Genomic DNA, 13,637 nt, shown 5'->3' with positions numbered 1-13,637 from the left:
GCTATCAGCAAAAAAACATAGTAAGAACTATTGGCACAGTTTCAATAGATGTTTAAAAGCTTTTGTTGCATCACTCCAGTTGCCATTTTTTGTTCATTGGAAGTTCAGTGTCCTCCTGCTCTTTTTTCAACACACTCCTCCCCTAGAAACTCCTTTTTGTTAATCTTTGCTTTTTAAAACACATAAGTCTATGCAAAACTGCAGCGTACAAGCAAAGGAGGAAACAGTGAATGAAGAAGGTGCTATATCAAATAACATTTAGCTGGAAACCGATGAACCGGAGTAAGTCCATAATACTTGAATATTCCAGTTCAAAACATGGTAGGTGTCAATAGTACAAATCAAAATGCCAATATATTCAATAAATCAACAGTGTAGAAAAGCCTTGCTTTTTCAGAATCCATGAGCAATATCTATTACACTGTGTGAAACATACATTAAAAAGGCCTTGATTTTTTTCTCTTTACTGTTAATAAACAAGTCATTCCACCCAATGTCAGCTGTATCCAGTTAGTTATTACTTGATTAGTTCACACGAAAGCGGAGAAGGAAAACATTCACAGGGATCTCGATGAACAACATTATGGGATGATTCCTACCATGTTGCTCTGAGACTGTGTGGCCCCATACATAGTAATGCCATTTGATGGTCCTGCTAATTGTGGTGTATCTGGCTGTATAAATCCTCTTCTGTCAATTAAGCTATGGAATAATCAAAATAAAGAAAAAGAGAATTAGAAATATTTCTGATTATTAATCCTTCTCTTAATAAAAGGAAGAAAAAATTATAACATGCAATAGACCTTAATGCATCATCAGCACATCTTCAAATATCCCTTTTATTCAACCAAAGAAGTATGACATTTTGTGTCCACTCATTAGCAGGATAACTGATAATTACTATCCCTCTGTATCATTATATGTATTGCAACTTTTCTGGATTTTTAAAATAAACAAAATATTTAGAAGCTGAGTAGCGGGTACCATGAAAAGAAGAATTTAAAACCTACAGGTACAATAACAAATTACAAAACTTACTAGCACACTTCGAATCAGTATCTATTTTAAAGATTCTTTTATTATTCAATTTCTATACCTGTACCTTAAAGCTCAAGACCAAAAAAGAAAAAAAGAATTTTTACAAGCTACTTAACAACAAAATTTAGAAAGAAAGAGGAACGCTGATTTAGACAACTTACGTACCAGGGTGTTTCACTATAGTTATCTAAGACTGCTCATATTTTTCTACTGCTCTTACCAAAGTGATACGCTCGTAAGACTCAAGTAAAAAGTTTTTAAGAAAAAGAAATGGATTTGTGGAGAAATTCATTAAAACAAAGTAAAAAGATAATGTAAGAACATGAAATAATGAATGGAACCATCTGACATAACTAAAGATTTTGCTAAAATTCTATATACAATTTTACTCTCAATTTGAGAATCAAAACACAGTTAATAAATAATCATATGGAAAACTGAATATACTGACTGAAGTACAGTATCCTATACGTGCATTAGCACTTCTGAAATATATAAGACAAAAATTTCTGGACTGTTTGTGCTTCAAATGCATCCAAAATCTTGGGTGAAGTTCTCATAATTTCTATATATTTTTAATCTTAGGCCAAAAAAGCTGTGATGTGAACAATATTGCTTCACATCTAAAAATTTAACAAACTTAACAGGCCAAAAATGCTACAAAATTTTAGTTCCAAAGTAAAACCTTTTACCACAGTTTGTCAAATTTTACCAGAGCTTTTATAGTGCCTGTTACTAAGAGATAATGACAGGAATGCCATAAAATACCTGAGAGCTAGAGTTAGCACAGAAATGGTTTTAGTTGCTGATTTACAGGACTTCTAAATCTTGGGTCAAGATAGCCTCAATTTTAGAAGAAAGAATCGGATACACAGAAAATGCAGCATTTTTCCTCTCAAAAGAGAACAAGATTTCTACCACTCAGAAACCAACCAAAACTCTCATCACAAAGGTCTGCAGAACAGGTTTTCACGTACATTCAGAATACTTAAAGAAAAACTGAGATTACAATTTCTTGTGGAAAACACACCTCAAAAGTCAGATCCTTAACAAAAAGGTTTATGATTATGTCAAAACACTACTGTGGATCCAAATAACGATTTGAAAGTTACTGTTGAGGATATGCAAAATGCATTCTGAATTCACCTGCAAGTGTTTCAAAATTGAGAAACACTATCTGTCAGAGAACTGAGAAAAATTTAGATTATTTACAGAGATCCTCTCTGAATCTGCGTTCTGTCCTTAGAGCAACACGAACATTTGGAATTTTAAGCTCTAATTGCTGTTAGTCCATTTTATCAGGATTTAAGGGGAAAAAGGAACCTGAATATCCAGTGACTTAGGATGTAGCTGGGATTAAATATTTCAGAGTGATCTCACTCATAAGCAGAAGTTTAGATTAATTAGATTTCAGACTAGGAAAGAGAGTATAACTTACAATTACAGGGTTATAATTTACAATTTACAGTCTGTCACAAAATATCTCCCTGCAGAAACTGTCAATACATTGGCATCTAAATAAATTGTGGCAGTAGATGGGACTCAGAAAAAAAGACATACAAACTCAGTCAAAACACAGGGACAACGCCAGTCTGGATGAATACTTGTCTGCTGTGCTGCTACTTGCATCAGTCTAAGCTTCTATTTCAAATACTGTGAAATCTTCCATGTTTTTCATAAAAACGTTCATGTAGAGTCAACCAAAAGAATTTGATTCAAAACAAGGCACTGAGTTTTTATCTCACATACTTCTGTGGAAAGCAAAACAAGCGAATTAAAGGGTTGGCCCTTAACTCACCGCCCTTGCAGGCACCACCCATAAAGGCAGGAGGCAGTGGCAGTGTTGCCCTTTCCCACTACAGTGATTACTGTGTTGATCCAGTATGTGGAAAACATAACTTAGTTCTATCTGTTCCTTAGGAAAAGATGTTATCAGTCTCTCCTGTTGACCTTCTACCTCTCTGAATAAGAATTTCAAATATTCACAGTAGCAGGGACAGAAATCCCACTTCTAATGAAGCACATTAGCTACATTACATCGGTATCATTTACTCTTTCTTTCTCAGAAAGAATGAATCTCTTATGTTCAGATTCATACCAACATAATTCTAGACAAAGCCAAACAGCTTCAGCAGATGCGTCCTGTCACAACGATCTACAAGGTGGCAGTCACTCTCTGCATGAGGAACTGGGCCTCTATCATACACGTATCAGACGAACCTGAGCACAGAGCTTTGAAATAAGGACAAAATTGTGTCCTTCCAGCTGCTAGTTTTATTTGTCTAATCTTAGTTGTCTTATATTTTGGTTTAAGCTAAAAATCATCTGCAGTCTTGAACATCAAATGTATTCAGGAAGCAACATTTTTTATTTGAAAAGCAAATACATATTCACCAAAAAAATGAATCCATTAAAACTTACTTTGGTGTAAAAGCAATAAACTCAGCTTAGTGTATGCATGTTAACAGTATTATAAGTAAAGAAAAATTATTACCCATTTAAATAAGACAGTTCAATGTGAAAAGACAAAATCAAACTAGTTGTAGAATTAAGGCTCCAAACCCATACCTCTCCTAAACTCCTGTGTCACGCTTGTTAGATATGTAAGAGTTCAATTAGCATTCAAAATATGGTGTAGGTTTTTAGACTAATTTCTGCTGGCACGAGCATCAATAAAGTATTCTCCTCTTTTATATTTTGTCACCAAATATTATTATTATTTTGCCTTGATATGGCTGTCAGGAGCAAATGAAATATTATGGATTTATATTTTATAGCAAGGTAAAATAAGGACCAGATGCATACATTGTACAGTGGTTTTATGGCACTGTTATACAGGACAGGCTTCCTGTCCCGAAGAAGTTAGGCATTACTCTGAAGTCCACATAAGACCAATTGTTGGCAATAAATACCGGTAATTGGCTGGCAAATTGGCAAGAGATGTCAAATGACATTTTTTAATTACTAGATCATACAATCATAGAATCAGTAAGGTTGGAAGGGACCTCTAGAGATCATCTAGCCCAACCTCCCTGTTCCACAGGGTCACCTAGAGCATAGATGATCTTTCTTTTGAAACATGAGTTACATCAACTACTTGGCACTTCTGATTATATCACTCAAGCAATCATAGAAATAGATAGATTATATTTAAAAATAATCTGAGATTTTCATGCCTCTAGTTCCATTTCTGATTGATTTTTCTAATTAAGCTCACCAATACCAAATCCAGCTCTATCTAACAGCCACAGAGAAAATGTCCGATGTTTCTTGATCTGGATGAAACAAAAACTGTGTCCTAGTTCTGCTACTTTCACTATTTGGAAGCTCTATTATACTTTATACCTTCTAGATCAGATATTCTAAAATATTTTTTAGAGATTATTTTTGATCAAATATTCCTCATTTTGAAAGTTTGCAATATATCCTCCTGATTTCTAACCACAGAACATCCAGAACATCCTTTGTTTAAGGTATATCAGCTGTTCTTTAAGCTGATTTACCATATAGAAATGAGCCAAAAATTTCATCAACTGGAAAGCCTACTGGAGACTTGACCTATCTGTGGATTAAAATAAGAGAAATATGGAACTAAAGGCATTTAATTTTATGGAAAGCTTTCTTATCCTAGTAAGAAAAGAATGAAGATGCATGATGAGAAAGTTATAAAACAAAGGAGAGCCTCCGCTTATCCACACCTAACTACTTAGAATTTTTTTTTATTGCCGGCAGCCATTAGCTGCTGTGGTAAAGATTCAAAGAACAAACAAACAAACAAACAAAAAGTTTAATTTCTGATGTGTCAAATTTAAGTTCATCTACTTTACAGGATCTGATCACTAACTTAGTTTAACCACAACTTACCGACTTGTCTGTTCAATATAGAAGAAAATTAATTAAAAGTCTCTTGTGGACAGTAAAACAAAACTTTTTAAAGTTTCGTCAAGTTGAAGAAATCAGAAAGACTATTTTATCATTAATAATCATTTAGCTTAATTCTTGCTAACAGTACTTCTGATACTCTTACCTTGGAGAGAGGGGCCCACAGAGTGCAGCACAGCAATTAGTAAAGATGTTGCCGTAACTGTACGGATTATAGTTTTCTTTACCTCTTTTATTTGACCATGATCCTTTAATCTGAAGAGATATGAACAAAATATATCTCATATAGTACAATACAGAGAAACACTGAGGCAAATTAAGGGTTATCAAAGCTGCAGCAGGCTACTTATGTCCAAGACGGACCAGAGAAAACGAGTGATTACACTCTCCTAACAGCTCGGAGCTGTGCGCTCTTAGGAATGGCTGTACACCAAACCCTTGAAGTACACGCTAAAAGCACATGCCTTACCTCCACAGACTCAGAGCGCCCCAAATCTCAAAGGGTCAACATAGTTACAGTAGGAATTTCAGCACATATTTACAGTAGGAATTTCAGCATCTAAGCATGTTTTGCACAACAGGTCTGGATTTACTTGTATGAAGATCATAGCATGTTCTACGGAAGAGGTTCAACTGACACATATCCCTAAAGCAAGCAACAGGGCACTTGAGCTGTACAATATCACAAAACCCTCTCTTCCTGCAAACCCCCAAATGGCTCTAGCATATCCTGAAGCAACTGCAGTCATTACCTTTTAACCTAAGCTATGTTTTCTTTTAGCCATTCTTACACCTTCTGTGAGATATTTGATAGCTGGAGTAAAACACCTTGCTGTATTCAATTCAAAATGTATGCTTTTAAATGAAGTTACTAAGCAGTTTACTTGAAATTCACCCATATAATGGGGAACTACAGCACTGTAGTCTGACAGCTTTCAAGGAGAAAAATATATCTGAGGGGGAAAAAAATGGAAGCATGCATGGTCCATCTAGAGAGACAACATTGGCCTGAACCTAATAACTGAGGAACGCTACTGTATCTCATCTGTCTTACTAACACGGTGAACTTCTCCAAAGTCAGGCTCCTTGCCTGGATACCTGGTCCTGAGGCACAATCCATTCTGAGTCTGCTTTGGTAAGTTCTGGGTTATCTTCTCCCTCCCTATGACCTTTACCAATATCAAACATGTAAGTGGCAGTGCCAAAGATGTTAATTTACTTTTACCAGCTATCGACAGAAAAGGTACAGCAAAAAAGTTACAATAAAGTAATTTTAAACTTGCAATAATTTGATCAAAAATGTTAGGACCACTGTATTTGGGTTGCTTGCCAAATTCCAAAAAGCATTCTATACCACTAGCTAAACAGCTATTTTTATTTTCTTCTTTCACTTGGGAGGAGACATATTAAGCCTCTACACCCAGTTATTTTTAATTCCACATCAAAAATCAATGAAAACTTGTGTGTTATATAAGACAATGGTAGAAGTTGACCTATGAATTAATAATATATTTCTTACTACATGTTTCACCTGAAACACTGGCAAAGAAATTTCAAAGGAAAGGTGAGATAAAACATAATTTTTTTGTTTTGAGAAGTTAACATACTTTGAAATTTTTAGAGTAAGCAAATTTTCAGTCAAAGAGTACTTAGGACTCCAAATTAAAAAGAGATACTGAAACTGTTCAGTGACTTTCTACTGAATTGAAATGTATAAAATACACTTTTAGCTTGTTCCTCTATGTCTACTCTCTACTCTCTAAATTTTCCTGTTCAAGATATAGGTCTTATGGGTATAAATCACAATGGATGCACTAGGTAATCAGCACATCTTCAAGCCATAACAACCATGGCCCAAGAGATCACCTCTGATATTCTGAATCAAGTTTGGTGAGGTTCCTTCTTTCTTATTGAGGCAATCACAAGTTATGCAGTAATAACTTCTCTAAGAATCACAGAGAAAAAACTGTATGCAATTAAAATTAATCATCTACTCATCACTACTATTTGGAGACATATAAGTAGAAATATACCGTGAACTTACATCTTCATTTGTTGTTTGATTGGAGCTGATCAAATACGTGTGAAAACCTGAGAGACCAACAATGGACCATACGGAGAAAAAACACACCACAGCTTCCAGCACAGTAATTGAAAGTCAAGGAAATACAAGCAAAAGATATTATATCTAAAAACAAGTAGTTACAATCACAAAATTCACAGTTGTCAACCTGTAATCCCTAACTCCCTAGAAGTCCTGAGGATACTGCAAAAGGCTCAGCTAATATTAATTCAGAAAAGCATGTCTATCATCAGTTGGCTTTAGGGTATGGATCACTGGATAACATCTACACCAGAAACTATTTAAGGGTCTGCAGATTGAGAAAGGCCAGAAACTAGCAATGAGTGGTTCAGATCTTTTTAATTGCTGACTTTAAATGTTACATGTTCACTCAATAAACTTTTTCATATTTTTATTAAGACAGGTACGTTAATAAATAGCAGTAAATAATACCTCTAATGAGGTGAAGGGAAGACTAAATACAAGCCAGGTGACCGAACGCTACTTGAACAGGAAAAATAGAACATAGATGTTTGCATAAACACAAAAGTAGCAGGAAAATGTGCACAAAAGGAGTCTTGAGCAAAGACCAAGTTTTTTAGATCTGTGCTCATACAATAATAAAAACTGAGTAAACTTGTATCTCCTAGTTATTTGTATTAACTGTTAAGAATCTTCTTTCTTCTGTTATTGAAGTTAAGACGCTGATAAGGACCTTAACACTAGCGTCATAGAAGTGTGTTAATCCAAGTAAAATACAAAATCCACTTGCTTTCTCAAATCCCTTTGATACCTGGATACATTCTGCATTGCAGCTGTGGGGGCACCTGCATGGGTCACTGTTGACAAATGGTGTGGATAACAACTCTGGTTAAGAATGTGAGTTTAAATAGCTGTGTGTGTGTTTGTGTGTGAACACACAAAATTGCCTGAAGAGTGTTTGTCTAAAACTGATCATGTTGAAGACGACGACTTTCTACCCCCTACTGATGGTGCTAAATAGGAAGCTGGATTAAACAGAAGCTGGAGAATTGCAGAGACTTTTGAAGGAGGCATCAGCCTGAAAAGAAGTACAAGCAAAGCTTGAAAATCAAAGGAAGAGACCCCGAAGTGGAAACAACAGTTGCCAAAACCTGGCATGGCATTGCCAGAAGTCACTTTGCCAGCATCTGCCTAGAGCATGCACAGCATCCTCTTTCAGCAACTTTATACACTCAAGCACAAGAGCAACTTCCTATAGAAGACTTCCTACTTATAGGTCAATTTTTTAAATCGATATTTATTTTCATTTACATACAATAGCCAGGAACTCAGAATACATCCGCTTCCCATATTACTTTCTGCAATCCTTCAAGAGTAATTTTTTTTTCCCAGGGAATATGAAATTAAGAGCAGAAAAGGCTTTGGTTCCTAGAAAAATTATATAATAAATCAGTAAGAACAAGACAACAGGAAAAGAATAGGATAAAAATAATCTGTACGCCAACCATAAGCTAACCTTTAATGAAGTCAGTTTCCAAGACAACAGCACCTCAAAATATTCCATAACAGGGACACTGTCAGCCCTAAAACATACGAATAATACACTTATCACTGAACCTATCGACAGAAAAGAAACATGACAGCTCTGCAGCATTATATAGAGACAGAGGCTGGAAAAAGCACGGATGGACCCAAGCATCCTAAAATATCCTAATCGAAATTAACAGTCAAGAGTCTTGTTTTGCAATCTGCTATGATCTAAAGAATTGGGAAATGAATAAGTTATCTCTATAATTCCCATTTCACTCTTCTCTGTTTTCTAAACTACTCTAAATTTGAGCTGTCTACATTCTACCCAAATCTGCTCCCACAGCAAAAGCTAAGAGCGCTTTGCAGCAAGACAGTCACTGCTCTCTCTCATCTCCTCCACCAGCCACGAGGTGAGTCAAACCAGCACAAGACAAGAGCTTAGTCTCAATTGGCCATGCAACAGCCTTAGCTAAAGCAATAAGAAAGAGGGGGAATGGATATGGAACTAGATTGTTGTTAGCAGGGGTTCCAAAGGTGTAAGATAGAGGGAAACAGCCTAAAAACATTAGGCACAGCTCAGGCTAATCCACCTAACTGGGCTTGAGCAGTCAGAAGCCCGAAGGACAACTACAGAGAAGCACTGGTTTGTGGCATTTAAGAGGAAGAACCAGGAGACCCAAAAAGGGAAAGCCAAGGGGGGGGGGGGGGAGAGGAGCTTCCTGGAGCCTCGCCGTGTGACTGAGCACACCACTAACAACAGGCTGTTCCTCACCACCATCACACTCCAGAGGGTTCTGAAAAGCGAGTTTCTCCTCCCACACAGTAATGCCTACCGGCATTCCTGACAACGAAAGGGAATTCCTCAGACTTACTTCAGTTCCCCACCCCAAGATCCTAAAAGATCTTTAGGACAACAGGGGGTTTATGTTAGGTTAGCCTGACTGAGTCCATCAATAACAAATACAGAAGAAACAATATACTCTCAATATAAAGGAAAACATATTAGCATAACAGAGCATAATATTGGTATCTCTTACAAGGTTGTTAGCAAGATACAAATGGCCATATTCTCTTTGTGCCCAAAATTCTTGCCCCAAAGCAGAATTCCCAACACCATTTGGACAATTTATTTTTTTTTTCGTTAGGAATTGTAACAAAGCTGTTAAAAATGTCCAATATGTCACTATCAAACCAGGCTGCTTCTGTAAGATGTGCTATTCAGTCTTTCAGATTTGCATGTTTCTGAATACAAATTATGAATAAGCAGCCTATTGTTCCTGTACAAGGGACCCTGAAATGTGCAATCAATTACCTTTCGATTTAAGCACAATTGAAAGCTATTTTCATTTTGAAAAAAACTGCAAGACTAATCTTTGGTAAGAAATGATTGTTATTGTTTTAACTGGAAGGTACTGTTGTGCTATTTATAATTGTTTGTGCTTTGCAAAATTATTTTTATGTATAAAAAAATATCAACAGTGGCTTTGCTTAGAAAGAGCGTTTCCTTTACAACTCAGTGGCTCTACCTGATGAATGTACATGGATAAAGTTGTATCTGCAGGATGGGACATTCAGAAAGACAACCTAGAAAGAGAGGTGTGTCTTCATGTACAATATAGATGTAATTTTTTTAACAGGTTACTTATCATTAAAATGAAAAGATATTTTAGAGAATGGAACAAAAATGAAAAGATATTTTAGAGAATGGAACTTGTCCCTTCAAGACTGTTTGTGGCAGACCCTCACAAACATTCCATCCCCTCTCTCCTCTTTTTGTTGAAGTTGTACAGTCATTCTTTCCACTTATCTTCACTAGCTAAGAAAGGGTTTTTAAATGGCATTAGGCTTCACAGACAATTCACAGAGTATAAGCAGTATAATCATTCATCACATTCAGTTTTAAAACTAGCTACTGCCTTTTGATATAAAAAGTACTTCTACAGAGCAACTCTGAAAGTGCACTTGTGAAGTAAGCAGGTGTTTCAACCTTTGTATTAGGAAAATGAGAAAAAAAACCCCAAACACTCCTCTCAGAGAGCACAGAATTAGTATATATTAAAAGACCAAGGAAATAAGCCTTAAACACATACTATCATTTCATTTTGAGATTTCAGCATTTGGAATGAGATCTGCTGCTTCCTTCCACAGCAATTATTGCCTTAAGAAAATGTTCTCTCAAGTATATAAATTTTTTTCTGAAGTTCATGCAGAAGCTTTCTCATGCTTCCATTCCAAGTAATAACAAAGGATGACTGGGAATAGAGGAAAATTTCTTCTTTGTAATCTTTTGTGGAAAAGAGTAAACTGTATGAGGAACAAGAGCCAGAAGAAGTTGCTCTAGCACATGAATCGGAAAGAATTGTTTTTATAGTAGCTTTGTGAGAGGTCCAAACCGCTTATACAGACACACAATTCAAAAGATAAGAGTGGGACGCTTACAATCTGCACAGTAATGTAAGCAGGAAATTAAATAAAAGTTATGCCAGACTCCCATTTTTCCTTTATGCTACCTGCTTTCAGATAGCATTAGGAATTCTGTTCCATTCTCACTGAGCAGAGAAATACACAGAAAGCTGGTGTCAAGTAATACAAAGAACACTGAGTATTTGCAGTACAGTAGTCCCTGTGTATGTATACGCATACTTTTATGTATCTAACAGAAGCAGATGCTTGAAAATATGACTGCTTTAAAACGAGTACATCAATTAAATCAACATTAAGAACACTTTCAAATATTCCACATTTCAGAGGCAGCTTAAAGTTTCAGTTGTTTCACAATCCACTTTTTGTATTCTGACAGAAGTCTGCCATTTTAGATACTTTCTATAGAAAGAGTAGCATAATTATTCAATACATTAAACGAAACCATGGCATGAGTACAATGTGAAATATATTTATGAATTCCATCACAAATACATGGAACATACTTCCTACACACAGGGGAAGTATAGATATTTGCCAAGAATACTATGCTGCAAAAGAAAAACCCAGGCTAATCTGTTTCCTGCCTCCAACGCTGGGTGAGAAATCCTGTTGAGCAGAAAGTGATGAAGTCATTAACTGATGAAAGCCCCAAATTCACATGTCCAACAACAACAAGCAATCAAAGAAAAATACATCTCAGATGTTATTACACAACAAAAGCTACAGCTTGTTTCAGTGAAAGGATATCTTGCAGGACTGTCCTTCAGGGCATTGAGAAACCCTGTTTGTTGTGAACCTGCGGAAATAAAACCCAAATCACCAACTGAATACGACATTGAACCACAGATTGTTTTCACCGTAGTTACACACACAATTAATATCTGAAGATCTACTGAATAACTGCAGAATATATTTTACTAACGTGAATCTGAGATTATGTTATTCAGCAACAATAACAACAAAATAACCTGGCTAAGTTATCAGGTCTAACATCTGCAGTAACACCAGATTGATGCCCACATACTTTCCCCCATGAACAAGATCTCTGATTATGCCTGTTCTTTTTAGACCAAATATGGAAACAAAAAGAATAAGCTATTTTTTCACTTGTTAAATATTATTTTCTTAGCAACTTTTGACTTGGAAAATTTACGAAAATCATACTATAAACCCACATTCTCAGCTTTCCTTCCCTTATTCTGGAGGCAGCCAAAGTTCTCTAGACTATAATCATGCTTCTACTGCACCTGCATAGGGTTTTTTGTATAGGTGCTCTTTGCCTCTGGGTGAGCTGAGGATAACTGCTAGCTGGAACTAGCCCAAGAACAGCATGCTCCAATGAACTAGAGATGAAGAAGCAACTGCCTGGGTTCCACAACCATGAAATATCCACCAAAAAGAGCAATTTGACAATTTGCAACAGATGAAATAGTCAGCAGAAACCAACTTTTAATGTTACATAAGGATAAGGCATATACATCTTTATTCTATTCCATAATTTAAATGATTTAAAGGTATCAGGTTGAAAGTATTTCTCAAAGCAAAAATTTCCCCCTCCTTAGCTGAATTCATCTGAACATTTTTAGGAAGAGAGGAGAATCTTAATAAACCAAGATATCTTTAAAAGAAAATGAGAGATGTATATATACTGTTTCTCTAGGCTTGCCTGGCCAATTTTACTGTTTGTCATTAAAAAGGGAAAAGTTACTTACCTTGTATTTCTCAGCCTTGAGATTTTCTCTCAGAATCTCATAACTGGGTCTTAGTCTCAAGGCACAAGACTAGTGGAACTTCTCCCTACCTTCTTACTATTTTCAGGACCCTTAAAGGCAATGGCATCAGGTAGGCATGACCTACATTCCCTACTGCTGGTTACACTCTTCCAGTTCCCAATATATCAGAAGCGGAAGGTTTCTTATTGCAACACACAACTGAAATACAGATGCCTCACATAAAACTGAATAACTAAGATAGACAATACTACTGAAAGCGTACTGAGCTTGGGAAGTTGGAAGAAAATCTTGCAAGACAACACCTTCAGAGTTATTTTAGTATTTTCAATAATACTAGGTGCAAAGATTCTTAATGTTGGAGAAGGAAAATTTCAAAGGGATGCACCAGAAGTAAGGCCACATAAAACGTTAAGCTATATCTCATAAATCTCATCACCAATTATGCTAATCAGAAATTACAAAAAAGCCAGCTAACAATAATCATTAAAAAATGAAAGCAATTTCAACATTTTGTCTACATCAAAGAGATATATAAAAGAGAGAGAACATGTTTCTTATGTAATCAACAAGAACAAAGTCAGAGAAAAAACTTCCCTCTTAAGATGAACTATATAGAATTTTGTTTATGTAAATGCTTACACGTTACTATGACTATCCCTCAGCTCCTTCCTAAAGAGCTATTGTCAGAAGACATTTAAACACAGGATAGCCAGAATAAAATGTTGCTGATGGGAAGGTAATCCATCTTCATAAGAGCTAAGAACTGGATTTGGCTACATCAGCAGAACTTTCTCTACAATCAAGAATTTTGCCAGGATTTGTGGAAATAGATGTAATAGCTTTCTTTTCTCCTCCCCAGGAAACACTGGGAAAAATGCATCTAATATAGTCTCTTCCCATTGCCATATACAAATAATTGAATAACTTCTTGTTCAAGTGAAAATCACATGCAGTCTGATATTGATAAAGCAATTAATTGAAAGGAC

At 35.9% G+C, this 13,637-nt stretch overlaps 1 protein-coding gene across 6 annotated transcripts in view; it reads right to left on the bottom strand.

The window, feature by feature from the left end:
• ZDHHC14 (zinc finger DHHC-type palmitoyltransferase 14) overlaps positions 1-13,637 on the bottom strand; it is a 116,730-nt gene that overhangs the window by 10,361 nt on the left and 92,732 nt on the right. For all 6 annotated transcript variants that reach the window (XM_062572413.1, XM_062572415.1, XM_062572417.1 and 3 more), the window contains 4 exons: positions 11,666-11,714; positions 6,965-7,067; positions 5,066-5,175; positions 600-702 (listed from right to left, as the gene is read on the bottom strand). In XM_062572413.1, the coding sequence (XP_062428397.1) occupies positions 600-702; positions 5,066-5,175; positions 6,965-7,067; positions 11,666-11,714 (365 nt within the window). The remainder of the gene's footprint in view (positions 1-599; positions 703-5,065; positions 5,176-6,964; positions 7,068-11,665; positions 11,715-13,637) is intronic.

The sequence above is a fragment of the Rhea pennata genome, chromosome 3 (assembly GCF_028389875.1).
Source record: "Rhea pennata isolate bPtePen1 chromosome 3, bPtePen1.pri, whole genome shotgun sequence".
NCBI lineage: Eukaryota > Metazoa > Chordata > Aves > Rheiformes > Rheidae > Rhea > Rhea pennata.
Note: the sequence above shows the minus strand (reverse complement) of the source record. Positions and strands in the feature narration are given on the sequence as shown.